Source organism: Acinonyx jubatus, chromosome F2 (genome assembly GCF_027475565.1).
Source record: "Acinonyx jubatus isolate Ajub_Pintada_27869175 chromosome F2, VMU_Ajub_asm_v1.0, whole genome shotgun sequence".
Classification (NCBI taxonomy): domain Eukaryota; kingdom Metazoa; phylum Chordata; class Mammalia; order Carnivora; family Felidae; genus Acinonyx; species Acinonyx jubatus.
Window position 1 is genome coordinate 20,404,601 of NC_069394.1, and position 18,936 is coordinate 20,423,536.

General features: G+C 40.2%; 1 protein-coding gene across 2 annotated transcripts in view; it reads left to right on the forward strand.

The window, feature by feature from the left end:
• TNFRSF11B (TNF receptor superfamily member 11b) overlaps positions 1–18,652 on the forward strand; it is a 29,279-nt gene extending 10,627 nt beyond the window's left edge. The window contains exons 2-5 of one of the 2 annotated variants that reach the window (XM_015072855.3): positions 7,993–8,362; positions 12,235–12,426; positions 14,974–15,198; positions 17,439–18,652. In XM_015072855.3, the coding sequence (XP_014928341.2) occupies positions 7,993–8,362; positions 12,235–12,426; positions 14,974–15,198; positions 17,439–17,827 (1,176 nt within the window). In that variant the 3' untranslated portion in view covers positions 17,828–18,652. The remainder of the gene's footprint in view (positions 1–7,992; positions 8,363–12,234; positions 12,427–14,973; positions 15,199–17,438) is intronic. The other variant, XM_053208187.1, reaches the window with a different exon arrangement.
• The last annotated feature ends 284 nt before the right edge of the window (positions 18,653–18,936 follow it).

The following is an 18,936-nucleotide window of genomic DNA, read 5'->3' on the forward strand; positions in this document are numbered from 1 at the left end:
CTTTTTATTTTTTAATCCATCAAACTCAATTGTCTGTAAAACTCCTCTGAAGCACCAAAAGCCTCCTCAGCAAATCTGTCCTGACAATTCTAGTTGATTCCAAACATAAACAAGGTACTGCTAATTAACTTTAAAGGCTTCAAACAGCTAAAGGAAAGCTCTGAAGGGAACGCAAAATCACATTTAAAGTTAAAGTTTACTTGAGACAGTTCTTCAGCCCCAAGGGAAGCAAAATAGTGTAGAAACTGGCTCAGCGATTCATCTAATAAATCATAATTGCTGTGTTTCCTTTCCCGATTGCCTGGCGTTAGCTGTTGGCAGCAAATGAGTTCTGTAGAGATGAGCAGATTTAATTCATTCATGCTTACTTCTTGGAGACCTAATTCTCAACCAAACAACTGGCTATTGTGAAAATTATTATGCAGTGGGAGAGAGACCCTTAGGTGTGGACCTGGCAGCAGCAGATAAACGTCTCTGATGAACTACCTGCTTTTTTTCTACATTCGCCTTTAAAGTGGAAGCTAAATGCAAATAGAACAGTACCTATAAAATGCCATATAAGATGAAAGGTGCTTTAAACATTTTTTTCCTTCAAGGGTGCCTAGGTGGCTCAGTCGGTTCAGCATCCAACTCTTGATTGTAGATCAGGTGGTGATCCAAGGATCGTGGGCTCGAGCCCCAGGTCAGGCTCCGTGCTGAGCGTGGAGCCTGCTTAAGAGTCTCTCTCTCTCCCTCTGCCCCTTTCTCTCAATTGCACGCTCTTACTTTCTAAAATTAAAAAAAAAAAAATTCCTTTAGGTAAATTCTGTCGTCAGTATTATTTTACAGATGAGAAAATTGCAGATTTTTTACTTGTTCTTGCAAATTTACTCTTTATATATTGGATATTTGTCTGCATGCATATATCATCACCAGTAATCCTAATTACACATAGTAAGCATTCAATGTATCTATTGAATTGCATAAAATTAAATTAGATATATTGAATACCTGATATGTGTAAGATACCATGTTAAGCTTGTGAGGAGTATGGAGACAAATACTTTTCTATCTGGTCCCTCTAAGCAAACCCATGAAACTGCCTTGAAATATTTGATATGGAACAAGAAAATGATATCAGATGGGCAGATACTGAAACTAATTTAAAAAAAAGTCAGGGGCATCTGGATGGCTCAGTCGGTTGAGCGTCCAGCTTTGGCTCAGGTCATGATCTCATGGCTCGTGAGTTCGAGCCCTGCTTTGGGCTCTGTGCTGACAGCTCAGAGCCTGGAGCCTGCTTCAGATTCTGTGTCTCCCTCTCTCTCTGCCCCTCCCCCGCTCATGCTCTGCCTCTCTCTCTCTCAAAAATAAATAAACATTAAAAAAATTTTTTTAAAAATCAGAGACACTTTTTCTAGAGACAAGAATAAGGTAGAGAATCAACTTATGGCACATCATAGGTGTGTTACTTCCTACTGAACAAAAAACTTCAACATGTCTTCAGAAAGAAGTCTGGTTCAATATGTCTCCCATTTCCCCCCTCCTATGTAATTAGTATATGTAATAATGCCTCCTACGTGTCTGGAAGCTTATTTACCAAGTGTATTTGTGTCCCTCCTTTTATTCATTTGAAATACAACAGTTGTACAGGGATAGTTAAAATAAGGAGTATCCTCATCTTAGATGTAAGATAGTGGCTCAAGGTTACTAAACCTGGTGGTTGAACTGAGCTTGGAACCCCAGTATTTACATTCTAAATGCAAATCCCCAGCTGAAAGTGCTCTTCATAATTAACATTGATCTAATGGCCAAGCTGTATACTTTTTAGAACTTATTAATTATCCATTTGGCATTCTTTTTGAAACACTGTGATATCCCTATCTTTTTCATCTTCTGTTTTCATCTCATCTTGCATATGTTTATAAGTTCAAGGGTTAACTTTTTGTTCTTTTATACTTATATGTAATATCCCTGGGTAATGCCATCTGATCTCTCTGCTTCTAGAGCCATTTGTGTGCTCTTAACATTGAAACCTATGTCTTTAGCTGCCTTTCTGTCCTAAGTTCCCAATACATATATCCACTTATCTAGTAGACATCACTTGAGTCTCATAGATGGAAGATGTTCCAAACCAAATTCATTTTCTTTCTCCATAACTGTCTCCTCCTATTGCTGTCAGCAATTAACGACAATACTTCGTACCTAATAGTTAAAATTCATGGGCATGTTCGTCAATTGCTTTCTCTAGGACATCCCCCTATGCAGTCAGCCAACAGATCATATCTATCCTTTCCTCTCCTCTATCACCAGTGTCTAACTTAAGCCCCTCATAATTTCTGACCTGTTGCTCTGCTGAGTGTTTTCTTGATCCCCTATCTCCTCTCTTCTGTTTCTAATTGTTTTTCACTGATTTATGAGTATTTTACATCAGGCTGGGCTTTTAGTTGAATGTTCCCATGAAACAGGAACATTAACTTATTCAACTTCATTTAGTAGTATTTCCAGAGCATAGTAATTGTTTTGTGTTTGCTGAATGAATATATAAATGAATTATTTAAGGAATAGAGGAAAAAAGGGAGTGGACTACTACACTATAAAACTATAGAAAATCCAATACACTAAACTTCATGAGAAAATAGTTTTTTTAAAAATAAGCTTTATAGTTTATACTACGAGAGATCTTTCGGAAACTGAATGACTGTGTCCCTTCTTGGCTAAGTTGAACTGTAAAATGGCATGCTTTCCAAACTACCAGAGGTTTAGCTAACTCTGCATAGTCCTCAAATATTTCTCTGTGGCAAAGATCATGACAAGAGATCACAAAAGGAACTCCCAAACCAAGTAGTTATTTCAAGCTGTGCGTGGGCTCCTTTTAATGAATTTTCCATAAATGGAAACCCACTAGGTCACTCATGGTTCTGTATACCAGGGAGCAAGCCCAGTAGTATGGAATTGGCTGTACTGCATAATGCAAAAATAAATTTGCTGGAGGAAGTATATTCTTCGTTCGTCCTTTAGGATGAAGCATATACCAGTAAAGTGCTCTAGTCAAATCACCATCTGAGAAATTTCTATCTTGGTAGCTTTGGATGAGTAAGAGCTAGTCTCTGTACAAAAAAAAAAAAAGAAAAAAAAAGTCAGCATCAGTTCATCTGGACTTCAGAAAGCCTTCGTTGATGTTTTGTGTTCTCCTAACTCTATGCCCTTGAGTCTAAATGAAATATTAGTGTGTTAGGTCTCAATTTTAGACTATAGCATAAATGAGAACATTTGGTAAATGTTAAAAGGTTTGACAAAAAACCCCAGTATTCTATGGAACATGCTCTGGGTTTGAATTGTGCTTCCACTAGTTAGCGTGACGTAGGACAGTTACTTATTCATTCTAAGACTCATTCTTGTAGCTGGTAGAAACTTAATAATAATAATAAAACATCCTAATGTAGATACAAACCAAATATCCTAAAGATTGTTTTTTGTTCTACTGCCTATCACAGAGTAGAGATTTCATGCATACATGTTAGAATGGAATAGACAAACCAGAATTCCATCTTCATTTTGTCCGTTTTTTGTTGCCTGCACATACCATTACTATACTACTCAACTTCCTAAATATTGGGAATTCTAATTAGAAATTTTGTATATTTGGGACTAAGAGTTAGATGATTAATAGATAAATCAATTAAAACCTTTAATAATTAAAATTGTGCACATATATCATAAACTAAAACATTTAAATAAAAATTTATCCACCTGTGTTTTGAGATTTGGCCAAGGCTTTTCCTGGAATCTGTTTGCTAACTGAAATCCTATGTTGTCTTTCTTCCAGAACCCTGATCTATGATGTATTGCCCATCCATTTCAACTCTGGTACTTAAAGACCAGTTTATGAAACAAACTGATTACTCTAGATATTCCCCCCATTTTGTTATTATAATTGTCTCAGCTACTCCAAAGTCTATAGTAGATTTTTGTTTTTGCTTCTTTGTGGTTCCTCTTTATCAAGTTATTCCCAAATCTTTTTCATGGAAAAATAATTTTTTCACACCCATGTTTGTTGATTTACATAACATTTCGTTGAATTACCTAAGGATAATTACAACTAGAGCATATACAGATATATATGTACAACTGGCATAAACAGATTCAGCAACAAACGTACAACTGACTTTGGTGAAGTACCAACTCCATGGTAAAAGCAGATGAAAGATGGTGTGTTAGAGAAGTACCTGAGAATTCAGGGTACTGGGGCATCAGTTGGTTCTACAGAGGGAGTAGAAGGCATGCGTGAGTGTAAGAAATGCAGACTGGAAAAGAGGATTCTCCTGTAAAAAAGTGGTTTCACAAATAAACTGGTGCAAGAAGTAGGAAGGGAGTTAAAGCAAGACACTTGTTGCTAAGTCCATTAGCTAATTAAGTGCTATCAAAGCACAGAATCTTACAATGGTAGAGCTCCAAAAGGCTTTGGAGAGCAACTAATTCAAACCACTCTCCACCATCCTCCACTAACATTTGATAAATGAGGAAAGATGTTTGGGTTGAGATAGAAAATTCTTTTAACCACTGTCCACCAGTGGCTTCAGATCAGGGCGGGGTAGGGGAGGAAGCATGAGATTGGAGGCCTCTCAGATTCCCTTCAAGCACAGGTGCTCTACACCAAAGGATGGATGGATAGAGAATGGGAGGAGGAAGAAAGAAAAAATAGAGAAAAATCCCATTTACCTTTTCTTTAAAAGTCAAACATAAAACACCAAAACCAGAAAACAGAAAACCCTTCTACAGAAAGCACTTTGTGCTTCTGCAGACACACCTATGCATCTTTCCTAGCTTTTGCAGATGTTCATCAGTGGTTATGCATTTTACACAGAAATTTATTTTTGAACTCCTATATTTAAGTGCCACCAACTGACAAAGGAGATGGAACCAATGTTAAGATGATGTGTTCTCCTCTGGCATGTTTTTCATTGCTTTTCCAGGAAGTGCTGAAGAAACTAAGAGACAGGACTGAGATGAAGAGCCCTATTGATCTTGCCCATCCTCTGTCCAGTAACTAGTTCCAGAAATTCTGTGCGGGAATTGGGGCTAACCAGAGATTGAGACTTAACCATCCAGTTTTGGCCACACAGTTCTGTCTTTTTACCAAAGTGGAAAAGCTTCAAATAAAACACAGAGGCCCAATAGAAAGTTGCTAAAAACAAGTTATTTTGTAGTTCCTTAAGGCTTTCTGATTTTTAAAAATATATATGATAATCCCATGTGGTAGCCTTGGAGAAATGACCTTCACTAATATAATTGCCCTCTAATCCTTAAGTCAACCTTATTTATTCATTTCTCTGTGGATTCCTCTTACCTCAACTTCCCTGTATTTTGAAGAAATGGCAACCAATTTCCAAAGCATGGTTTCAGGAAACCAACAGTGTCACTTCCAGTTGCCTAGAAAAATATAAATTGCATCAGTGTTCTTGGTCAGATCTTCTATTTGTGTGGCTCCTTCTAGTGAGGAACACAGGCAGCATGTGGGGGGTTTCCCATCCCATACTCGTCACATCTTGGTCAGGGAGAAAAGAGTCAGCTCGTGAGTAAATGGGCACAAGTCAACCATGTTGAAGTGAGAAAGGGGGAATGCTGGGGAGTCAGGCTGGAGGATGGTCTTTCAGGAAATCAAACGTGAACAGCAAGAGAGAAAAGCATTTCTTCTTGCTTCCGTGCGTCTGCAAATCGAATCAGGAAAACTTCATTCCCTAGCATTGAAGATTTTAGAAATATTTAAGCCAAATCTACACACGGTAGCATAATACATTCAAATGACCAGGTAGCCACAAAGCTTTTTCTTCTTGCCTTGTTTCCTTCAAAACGTTGAGCGCTATTTGTAATTATTTATGTCTTCGCTTCTTGCCATCTGCCCCCTCACTAGACCGTAAACTCCTTAAAGGCAAGGACCATCTTTGTTTTGTGCATCATTATATGCTGAGTATGCTGAGTTATGCCTGGTACACAGCCAGTGCTCAACAAATGTGTGTTGAATGAAGAAATGGATTCCGTATTTCTGAAAGTCTCAGAGCAAACCAGAATTTCCACCCACTACTGGCTCATTTTTTCTGTCTCCTAATGTCAGTGTATTTCGTTTGTGCCAATAGAAAGCCCCAGGGAAATTCAAGAAGTATTTTCCCCAGAAACCCTCAGGTCATGAGGGTATCTTGAGAAGGCCCCTGGAGCAGCCCTGATTTTGCCCTGTATTCTACTTTTTGTTGGTTAGGAGTCCTTTAGGTCACAGAACTCTGAAAATTACTCTTGGTTCAAAGGTCCATGGCCCAAGGTGAGATATTTTTTTCTTTTCTTCTGGTTTATTAGCTCACGTTGGGTTCAGTCAGCCCTGACGCCTGTCATGTTCCAGTAAGAAGTGAATGATGTTAATTAGATTAAAATGCCCAAATGCTTATGCAAAAGGCCATTCTTCACCTTTGTCACTCCTACTTCAAAAGGGAGTGCTGTTTCCCTAGCTTGGCATACTTTTCCCAGGTCAAGGGGCTCACTTCTGTGAGATTTTCTGTGTTCTGCAAAGAAGAGGAGTTTGGAAAAAATTATTGTGTTTGGTCTGCCACCTCCCCAAAGCCTGAAAATAGTCAGTGTCGATCCCTGTACCGTAAACAAACAATAAAAACCAAATAAACCACCCCTACACACAGACAACACTGTTTCTTCTGAGCGTGTACTTTCTGTAGTTAGTGCGAAGAACTACTCCAATGTTCCCTTGAAGACATTTTCAGATCTAGAATACAAGACAGAACACCCGTGGGCACTCTCCCCCACAAAATTGTCTCTCTCCTGCTGCACTAGGCCTCTTCCTGACATTATGTATGGAAACTTCCAGAACCCTGGCTGGAAAACCCTGAGGTTTTTCCCAGTCAACATGAAGAGAAGTGGTCATTTAATTTTCGAGACATTATTTACCTAGGAGAGTCCAGAGTAGGCCATATGATGTTCTGGAGGAAATATGAATCTTAAAATTCTAGGAATCTTTCCAGCGAATTGCAGGCTCCATGAGGACAAGAGTTAGGTCTTACTTATCAGCACATCCCTGGTATATTCCTGATAGGCATTCAGAGCCTAGCTGCTGCATGAATGAATGAATGAATGATCAGGATGACTGTTGATGTAATCATGCAGTCTTCACACATCACCAACTCTTTATTTCACTATACATTCAGAATCAAGTCTCGGAATGGGAAAACTGAAAGAGAGATAGCATCTAGTCCTAAATACAGCTACTGTGACCTCCCATTTAAATGTCATTAATCACCCACCTTCCCTTCCATGTTTCCAGTCTCTTTGCCTTGCTTGTTTTTTGTGTTTTTTTTTTTTTAACAACACTTACCTTCTAGCACATAATTTATCCATAATTTGTTATTTATTCTCTTGCCCACCCCCCAAGAGCAGGGATTCCTGAATGTTTTACTTACTGCTGCATTCTGATTGCCCAGCACAGAGCTTGGCACATATTAATGGCTCTGTAACTATTTATGAAGTGGATAAATGAAAGAATCATTACTGAGGATGGACTCCACGCATCGGAGTCACTGCGGGAATATTTTTAAGCCCCCTGATCTCACCTTCACACCCGTGGAATCTGAATGGGCAGTAGAAGTATGAGTGCCAAGAGTCTGCATTTTATCGGGGAGTCTAGGAGATTCTGGCATAGCTGTTTTGAGAACCACTAATCCATCCAACTCACTAATCGAGACATAATCCTGAAGCCCAGGGAGATAAAGCCTCCTGTCACCCATGAGCCTGGGTTTGCTTACTATAATGTGTGTTGCCAGCCCCGTCTTGGCCTTTGAGAGTAAGCTACTGGAGGCGAAAATCATGGCTTCTGAACTTACTTTGTGTGGTGCAGCCCTGCAGGCAGGAAGATAATGAGGCTTCATGTAGTAAAGGACTTTGGAGTCTGACGGCACCTTTGCCCCGAAGAGCCACCCTGTCTCCATGCTAATGTGCCGCCGTTTCCCTCTCTCCTAGTTCCTGGACATCTCCATTAAATGGACCACCCAGGAAACCTTTCCTCCAAAGTACCTTCACTATGACCCAGAAACCTCGCGTCAGCTGATGTGTGACAAATGTCCTCCCGGCACCTTCCTAAAACAGCACTGTACGGCCAGGCAGAAGACCATGTGTGCGCCTTGTCCCAACCACTACTACACAGACAAGTGGCACACCAGTGACGAGTGTCTGTACTGCACAACGGTGTGCAAGGAGCTGCAGTACGTCAAGCAGGAGTGCAGTCGCACCCACAACCGCGTGTGCGAGTGCGAGGAAGGGCGCTACCTCGAGGTTGAGTTCTGCCTGAAGCACAGAAGCTGCCCCCCCGGGTTTGGAGTGCTCCACGCTGGTACGCATTGGCTTTCAGCGCGGGCAAAATTAACGAGATCGCACAAAGCCAGGTAGTAGCGAAGGTTTAAGGGAACACTTCTGCCCCGATGATATAGGATAGCAAATTGCAAAGGTAATGGAACCTGCTCGGTACGTGCTATGTGTCTGGATTGCTGCCAGAGGACCATTTCTCGGAGGAACACTTTGCCACGCTGGGGCAATTTGGTGACCTATCTCAAGTGTGGCAAACTGCCCTCTAATGAGATGCGTGATGGATTGCTCTTTTTTAAAGGGGACACACTGTGAGTTGCACTGTTCATAGCTGATATATGATACCCCTATGTTTCCCTTCAGCATGGACAGCTTCAGACTGCTGTGCTTTTTGACAAACATCAGAAATGATAATTGATACCAAGAGAGTAATTAGACTGATATTAATGAGGCTCTGGAGTGCTAACAATGAGCAGTTACAATTAATTATGTAAAAAATGAGAATGGTTAGGGGAAATGCATTTCATCATTAAAAATGAAGCTAGTTCTTCCCTTGGTGTGGGAGTCGAGTGTCTGTGAGGGTAAAGACCAGCAGCATCTCTAAAATGAGCTTATTCTTTATCTGAGACAAAACAGATTGTCAAGTCAAGAGTAAGTGCTTGTCTACAAACGAAGTACTTTCTCGTTTTGCATTTTGAACAGCGTAGGTTAAGATCAGCGTGCATTGAATCTTTTAAAGCTGCAACCTACATTTTTCCCTATCACATTCATGAAGCTTCCGATGTAGTGTGTATTCTCGAGTGACTTGGGAAAATTAAGAATATTCCCTTACTTTAGCAGTATCCCTGGTCTCTACCCACTAGGTGCCAATAGCACTCTTCCCCCAGTTGTGATGACCAAAAATGTCTCCAGACATTGCCAGTTGTCTCCTGGATGCCAAAACTGCCCGAGGTTGAGGACCACTGGTTTAGAGGATGCTAATTATTTGTAATTATTTTAACGTTCAGAAGTTGTGATACACACAGCCTAAATTACTGGATGGCAGATACTTTCGGTTTAAAGGCATACATAGGAAACATGCATAAATTGAAATCTGTTTCGTTTCCTAAGTTGTGAATCGTAGACAAACAATTGTAGGAGGTGCACACCGAATGAGTGTTCCTTAAAATGTCTCCAGCGTGACTATTTGAGGGAGAAATTGGTGACACTTCCTAGCTTTTATCAGATGATTCTTTCGGATTCAAAAGCTAAGCCAAATTGTAGGGGGTAAAACTCACCCAACAAAAACAAATCCATTTAATGCAATTCAGTAAGTTGCATGCATATGCAGGAAAATTAATTAAGCAGGGACCATGCAGCTTGGAAACTAGAGAAGTTTGGGAAATAATGGCAATATAAGGAAATTTTCTCACGTAAGCGTGAAAATGTGTTTGTGGAATGAAGTCAGCACTCAGTCAGAAGAGTTAGACACAGATACACATTTTATTTTGTGGCACCACCATGGGGTTTATTTACCTGTCCCTCCCTGAAAACCCACGGAGCAGTTCCTCAGGGAATATAAGAGGTTTCCAGCCCGAAGAGAAGGAAGGACTATGTGGTGTTATTCCAAAGAGTATTAGCCATTCCGTGCTGTTGTTGCTTTGAAGTCAGATCATCTCCTCTCCACGTTTTACTGACTTTATTCTGTCTGTGAGTCCTGTAATTCCTGTGCCGTTCCTTATGGCTGGAATGGTGACATCCTTAACTGGAAAGCAGAGCTCCTCTCCCCATTATGGTATCTCATATTTTGCCTGTCAGATTATACCTTTTATATTTCCACTGATATTAATAAGGCAAAATCATTTACTTAGATAGATAAATCTTTATTTTTCCATAAAGCTCTAACAATGGTAGAAGAAGGAAGTCCTGCTCAGGAAGGCCATTACATAAGGCCTCCAAATGTATTAAGAAACATTTACTTCCATTAGTCTTGGATTCTGTTTGTTAAAGAACTTTACAGGCGACATCACCTGAAAGAATGTCTTATATCTTTGACTTTCTCATCGGGATGCATGGCCAGACCCAAGCCCTCAACACGTATCTGAAGAATGACAAGATTCTTCTTCGTGCAGTTTGCTTTCCAGAACATGTGGCAGTTGGCAGAGGGAGACTTGGATCCAGATGGCCAAGTCCACTGATTCCCAGTGTGTTAGCAATGAAAGAATACTATGGAATTCTCGCCCAAACACCTCTGCTTATGATTTTGTAGGAACTGGTGTGGAGCTGGATCCCACTTAAGGGGAGAGGTGTAGTAAGAAAGTACTTAAAAAATTAGACCTCTGTGTAAGTTTTTTTCCTAACACGATGTCACTGCAAAGATGGAAATGGCATGTGAAAGTTTTGGGCTTGTAGTTTGACCCTTCCTCTTTTTTTCCTGCCAGCCCTTTGTCATTTTTACTGGTCAATGCATCATCATCAATCCCGCTAGAAGAGGCAGGAGCTAAAACTAGAGCCAAATCATTTTGCTCTTTTCCTTCCTTCCTTCCTTCCTTCCTTCCTTCCTTCCTTCCTTCCTTCCTTCCTTCCTCCTTTCTTTCTCTCTTTCTTTCTTTCTCTTTCTTTCTCTCTTTCCTTCTTCCTTCCTTCCTTCCTTCCTTCCTTCCTTCCTCCTTTCTCTCTTTCTTTCCTTCTTTCTTTTTCTTTTTCCTTCCTTCCTTCCTTCCTTCTTTCTTTCTTTCTTTCCTTCTTTCTTTTTCTTTCTTTTCCTTCCTTCCTTCCTTCCTTCCTTCCTTCCTTCCTTCCTTCCTTCCTCCTTCCTTCTCTTTCTTTCTTTCTCTCTCTCTCTCCTTCCCTCCCTTCCTTTCTCTTTCTCTCTTCTGGTTTTGATACAATTAAGTGGGAGGTTTGCATCTTTAATAAATGAAGTTTATTAACTTTCTGTAGCTTTCATGGTGTCTCTTTTGTATTTGTTATCTCCCCTGAGCCAGAATTGGCCTGGAAAAGCTACATTTGAATACTGAAGTCTGAATCTGTTCAACTAGCTTACACTAGATGGAGGTATTTTCATATGCAAATACCCTATAATGTATAATCTAGCCACGCATAATAGAGCCAAGGCTTTGAAGGTATTTATCTTTAGTTGTTGACTGGTTGAAATTTTTCTAATCAGTGAGTTCTCCAAACTTATCAAGTATCTTTCCACCATGAAATAAAATGCCCTTGCAGTCACCCTTCCCAGAAATTTTAACGACTGTGCTCTTTTAAAACTCAATAGTTTAAGCAAACGGTATATCATCTCCCATTTACCGTGTAGCTTAACTGCAGTCTTAAGCTTTGGAGTCACTGACCAACTTTATTGCCACCTTCAAAAGTTTATTATAATGTTGTAAATTTTTACTTCTCAAGGTTAGCATACTTATGCGTTGCTTCACAATTAGGATTCAGGAAAGACAACTTCAGTGGGCACCGCTTGGAATTTAACGACATGGCATTCAGTGGGTACTGATCTCAAAGAATGACATTACCGCAGGTACACAGCAGTTATCTTCATGATTTTCCAGCAGAAATGTGTGAAGAATTATGGTTGACAACAAGACTTTACCAATGCTTCGCACAGGCAGGACAGATGAACACCCCTATTCTTTCCTTTCCTCTTGTTTCCTGTTTTGTAGGTAACAGCAAAACACATTTGTGTTTGGATGACAGGGATGGGAGAGGCTGTAGCCTGAGGGGCTACTGACTGCAGAAGTTTTGTTCTCTCTGTCTAATGAAGGGAAAAATCAAAATGCCTCAAGTCTGTGCAACATAATAGTAGCAGTAAAAACCAAGTGAAAAGTCTTTCCAAGACTGTCTTTATTTAGAGAATGTCTGCTGCAAAAGTGTTTGGGAAGAGGGTGCTAAATTGCTTGGTATTTTCTGTAGGAACCCCGGAGCGAAATACAGTTTGCAAGAGATGTCCAGATGGGTTCTTCTCGAATGAGACGTCATCTAAAGCACCCTGTAGAAAACACACAAACTGCAGTGCATTTGGTCTCCTTCTAACTCAAAAAGGAAATGCAACTCACGACAACGTGTGTTCTGGAAACAGTGAATCGCCTCAAAAATGTGGAATAGGTAATTATATTTCAAAATATCAGCCTTGTTGTACCGCTTCTGAATTGAATTCAAGACCCTCTGGCTCCCTTCTTAGCGAAACTCCTGTTTTCCCATTCTTGAATGTTAACCAGAGAAGATTGTTCTCTGTTCTCTATGGGTGGCTGCTAACACCCTAAGTCAAAATCTCCCCAGAGGTTTCCCCATGTCATGATCGCACTCCCAAACTTGACTTTCTGCCTTTCACACTTGAATCAAACCTTACCCATGGGGAAAGGGGTGGTGTAAAGATTATGTCCAAGGCCAAACGAGCAGTCCAAATTGTAGAGGTTTTTGGTAAGTTCTGCATTTTCATCACTTTAAAAAAAAATTTTTTTTAGCGTTTATTTTTCAGAGACAGAGATAGTGAGCAGGGGAGGGGCAGAGAGAGGGAGACACAGAATCCCAAGCAGGCTCCAGGCTCCGGGCTGTCAGCACAAAGCCCGATGAGGGGCTTGAACTCAGGAACCGTGAGACCATGACCTGAGCCGATGTCGGATGCTTAACCGACTGAGCCACCCAAGCGCCCCATGCATTTTTATCACTTTTAAGAATAAAAAGTGACAGCTAAGAGGCACCATGACATAAATCGGTAACAAATCAGAAAATGCAAAAATCGGTTTTGTCATGTATGGTGTTATGGCCTACTGCCATATGGCGCAGAGAGGTTCTAAGTTCCTCTGGTTGTCCTAAACTCTGTATTCATGAAAGGCCACTAACTCCAAGCTCATGTGAATGCATCCCATGTTGGTGAGGACGCTCATCAGGATGGTGTCCTCACCTTGTCATTCTTACCACTAGACTAATGTCAGACCTTCCATGGAGGGTGCGGCACACTGACGATGACCTGCCTTTCGGCATTTAACCAGCTCGACTCTCCCCCAGCATCTTTTTATCTGACACAGAAGAATATGGAACATGGGAATGGGGCTGAGACATTTAAGATTCCAACCCCGTTCCAGCATTTTTTCCCCATGGAGTCAGAACCTTAGACAGATCATTCTTAAACAGTGGAACGAGGGAAGGGGGGACAAGAGGAGTGACTTCTAACTTTTACATTCTCTTTATTTCATTCATTTATAATTTTATTGTTTTAAATCTTTTTTTTTTTTTTTTTCAGAGAGAGAGTGTGCACATGTGTGCACACATGAGCAGGGGAGGGGCAGAGGCAGGGAGAGAGAGAGAATCTCAAGCAGACTCCATGCTCCGTGCAGAGCCTGATGTGGGGCTTAATTCCATGACCATGAAATCAACACCCAAGCTGAAATCAAAAGTCGGACACTTAACTGACTGAGCCACCCAGGCGCCCTAATTTTTAGTTTTATCATTCATTGAGCACTTAGTATGTGCCAGGTACCTTTGCTACATGAGCTTTAAACTTTACGAAAACATGGTGAAGTTTGCTCAGGTTCAATATTGGTGGTGAAGAGACAAAGTCAGAATTCAGACCCACGTCTGACGAATCCAAAGACAAACGCTTAATCCCTGGGATAAACAGATTCTACCCCCCTCAGGCCATTGTACCTCTTTTCTTTAAAAAAAATTTTTTTTTTAAATTTTTTTAACGTTTATTCATTTTTGATAGAGACAGTGAACGGGAGAGGGGCAGAGAAAGAGGGAGACACAGAATCCAAAGCAGGCTCCAGGCTCTGGGCCATCAGCAGAGAGCCCGATGCGGGGCTCAAACTCACAAACTGTGAGATCATGACCCGAGCAGAAGTCAGATGCTTAACCGACTGAGCCACCCAGGTGCCCCCATGGTACCTCTTTTCTAAACAACATATTTTTTGTGTTTTCTTATTTTGCCATGGAATATATGCTTATACATCTATATCCCTCCTTATTCTTAAAGGTAAACTATGTGTTTATGTGTGTGTAGAAAACAAAATACTACTCCAGATTGCTTTTCCAGGTCCCGTAAAGACAGTAATTATATTTGTTTTGACATTGATCTTGAAGTAACCTGTGGATGCCAACTAAACCTTTAATAGGATATTTAAGGTCTACATTAAAATATGTTAATGTGGGGCACCTGGGTGGCTCAGTCAGTTAAGCGTCTGACTTCAGCTCAGGTCACGGTCTCACGGTTCCTGAGTTCTAGCCCTTGTCGGGCTCTGTGCTGACAGCTCAGAGCCTGGAACCTGCTTCAGATTCTGTGTCTCCCTCTCTCTCTGCCCCTTCCCTGCTTGTGCTCTGTCTCTCTCTTTCTCTCCAGAATAAGTAAAAAACACTAAAAAAATTTTTTTTAATGTTAATGTGTACATTAGAATGTTCGCTACAATTCATTCATAGCAATATTTTTATTAGACATTTGTTTAAACTATCCCCCACAAATGCCCTAAGGACATAAGCCCATTTGGGTTGACATTCAGCTACCAAGACCAGCCAACAGAGGGTTGATTTTATTCAAATTTCACATTTTAACATACTGTATTTTGAAAAACCTTATGGTGCTGGCTTATTTATTTATTGTCCACTAGACTTCCAAGAATCCAGTTGTTAAGTAAATCTTGGTTTTCCCACCTTTAGATGTCACCCTGTGCGAGGAGGCATTCTTCAGGTTTGCTGTTCCTACAAAATTCACCCCTAACTGGCTTAGCATCCTGGTAGACAATTTGCCTGGCACCAGGGTAAATGCGGAGAGTGTGGAAAAGATAAAGCGGCAATACAGTTCACAAGAACAAACTTTCCAGCTACTGAAGTTATGGAAACATCAAAACAAAGATCAAGATATGGTCAAGAAGATCTTCCAAGGTAGGGTAGCCTGAAATAAGCAGATTGATCAGAAATCAAAGACACTCATTTATCATAAACAAGAAGACGACAATGTACATGTTTAGTCGTGTGGATGGTGTTTGCCTTTCGGAATTATTCTTGGATTAAAGATGTTTTCACTAAGTGATCATGTAGAAGCTATCCCTAAAACAGTCCTGCATTGTCACCTCCTCAACACCCCAACTTTTTTTGTTTTTCAGCTTCTTTATTTTGAGAGAGCCAGAGCGAGTGAGAACAGGGAAGGGGTAGAAAGGAAGAGAGAGAGAATCCCAAGAGGATCTTTTCTCACTGGCAGCGCAGAGCCCCACGTGGGGCTCAAACTCACAAACTGCGAGATGGTTACCTGAACCCAAATCAAGACTTGGATGCTTATCCGACTGATCCACTCAGGCACCCCTCTTTTTTCATACCCCAACTTCTTTTTTAAGTGTATGAACACTCTAAAGTGAGAGACAGTTCATGTCAAATACTGGACCTCAGGAATCGCACCTCCACATCCCTTAGCAGTCTTATTAGCATCCCCTCTGTCCTACCTGGATGTCCTTTAGACACGTTGGATTTTCTCTTTCATTTCCACCAAGAAGCTATGCTGTATTTATTTGTTAATTCTCTCCAGAGAGCCTCCAAGTGTCTTACAGATGTCCTCTCATTAATCCTCACAACATAGCCTATTTTAAAATTACCATTTTAATAGCATATGTTGTGAGGATTAATGAGATGAGGTCTGTAAAATGTTCGGGCTTCTTAGAGAAAAGGGCTGGTGAAAACCAAGTGCTCTCATGTTTTAAAGTTTTATAAAGAATCTTCTTTAGAAACTGCGTGTGGGCACCTGGGTGGCTCCGTCAGCTAAGCGTCCAACTTCGGTTTGGGTCATGATCTCACAGTTCATGTGTTTGAGCCCCACGTCAGGCTCTGCGCTGATGGTGCAAAGCCTGCTTGGGATTCTCTTTCTCCCTCTCTCCGCCCCTTCCGCACACACACTCTCTCTTTCAAAATAAACGAATAAAAAAAAAAAGAAAGAAAGAAAATAAGAGAAATTGCATGGGGTGTGTGTGTGTGTGTGTGTGTGTGTGTGTGTGTGTTTGTGTGGACAGAATCCAAAGGGGAAAAGGAAGCTGCATGCAGTGTGGACTATAAGCTTTAGGATACACAGTGGAAAGAGTTCTGACTTCAGTTAGCATTGGGAAGGCATGCCTGAAAGAAGGAAGAAGGTTTTCATGATGCAGACGATGTCAGTGAGAAACCCATCTGCTCTTTACCTGTCACTAGTTAGATGACCGTGGAGTCCTACACTTCCTGAAAAGCTTCCACCATCTGAAACTGAGGCAGCAGATTTTAGGACACTGAGATCTTTGACAGCTGAATGCTTTCACTTGAGCAAAGAGTAAAGTTTTCTTCTGTTTTTGGCAAACAAAATGTATTCTTTGAAAGTATAATTAGCCCCGAAGCAGGAAAAAAGGGGGGGGGGGCGGTGAGTGGGTGGGATACAGAATCAGAGACTGTTAGAATTGGAAGGGGCCACATTCTGTTTCATAAATAAGGACATTTCATCCCCAAAAGATGAACTGACTTGCCTTAGGGCTTACAGACAGTAAATGACTCATGTCATTAATGGAAATGTTAGATACTCCCTCTTAGGTTTATGTCCTAGCTCGTTACCAAATTATTCTCTAGGCCATATGGATCCTACCATTCTTTGTCCTCATATTAGTGGGTTTTCAGATCTTCTCTGTAGTAATCCTCAGGTACTATTTATTTTAAAGACCATTCGTCACACCTAACTCTTCAAATATCAACTAGTATATATCAAATATCAACTAGTGAAAGTTTATATTACAAAATTGCTAACTTGAATACTTATATTTCTACTTTTCTGAAATGTTATGGTTTTAATTTTTCTTAGAAAACAGAGAGTGATGCATTTATAGTATTTTACTGTTCATTTCCAAAATTAGGGCTTTTCACAAAGCTTTGTCGGATGCCTAGAATACATAAAGCATATTATCATTTATAACAAGAAATAATATTTAACTCATTTCTCACCAATAACTAGCATTACTTAACCTTCCTTTGCCACCATAAAAAGGAAGGAGAAGGTTATCCTTAAAGTAAATTTATGAAATTCTGGGAGAACCTTCTTTTGCCTCACAGTAGTTTTGTGGTGGTGGCCTTGGAGTATGCATTATGTGAACGTCTCTTTGGGCTTTGGCTTTCTACAGATATTGACCTATGTGAAAACAGCGTCCAGCGGCACCTCGGACACACAAACCTCACCTTCGAGCAGCTTCGCAGCTTGATGGAAAGCTTGCCGGGGAAGAAAGTCACCACAGAAGACATTGAGAAGACAGTGAAGACATGCAAATCAAGTGAGCAGATTCTAAAGCTGCTCAGCCTGTGGAGAATAAAAAATGGCGACCAAGACACCCTGAAGGCCCTGATGCACGCCCTGAAGCACTTGAAAACGTACCACTTCCCCAAAACGGTCACTCAGAGCCTGAAGAAGACCATCAGGTTCCTTCACAGCTTCACCATGTACAGATTATATCAGAAGCTATTTTTAGAAATGATAGGGAACCAGGTCCAATCAGTAAAAATAAGCTGCTTATAACCGGAAATGGTCACTGGGCTATTTCCTCACAATAGACCAGATCCAAGGAATGAGTAAACTGTTTCTCAGGCACTTGACGGGGGTGCAATGATTTCTTTCTCATCACCAAGGACTAGATTTGGCCACAGGGCACAAAAAGAAACAATGGTGTGGAGAAAGAACTAACATCTCCCCCAAAAGTTCAGTAAACCCCAAATGGTTTATCCAACTGATAGATCTGGTCCACTATCTACTGACTATATTTTCCCTTATTACTGCTCGCAGTAATTCAACTGGAAATAAGAAACTAGATTCCATTGTGCCTTACTAAATATGGGAATGTGTAACTTAAATAGCTTTGAGATTTCAGCTGTGCTAGAGGCTTTTATTAGAAAGCCATATTTTTTTCTGTAAAAGTTACTAATATATCTGTAACACTATTACAGTATTTCTATTTATATTCATTCAGATATAAGGTTTGTACATACTATCATCCTAAGGGGAAACTGTGTAAGACAATTTTAGAAAGGAAAATATATATTCTGTTTATAATTATGACAAATGAGAGATAAAATATATTTTTTAATGGAAAGTTTATAGCATTTCTTAATAAGTACTGCCATCCTTCCTGTGTGGAGTATTTTTGTAATGTACTTTTACTTATATAAGTTGTAATATCATTTTTTAGAAAATGCATTACTTAGTCAATTGTTTAATGTTGGAAAGTATATGAAATATAAATTATCTGAATATTAGATGCTCTGAGAAATTGAATGTACCTTATTTAAAAGATTTTATGTTTTTACTATATAAACAATATCATTAAAGTTTTCAAGTTATTTTTCATTGCTTTTCCTTTTGCTTTTATTTGAATTGGACGTTAAAGGGTCTGAGCCTTCGTAATTTTTCCTGTTCTTTTCTCATTGGACCACCTGAGAATTGTTAAAATGCAGATTCCTGGACCAATTTATTGAGAAACTGGGGTGGAAGGCAGAAACTTGCACTTTCAGTAAGTTCCAAGGTAACACTACATTGAAATTGCAGAATTTCTGAAGTCAAGCTTAGTATACAGGTGGTACAAACCACTTACAACTGTCATGGCTAGCATCGAGAGACCCTAAACTAATTTT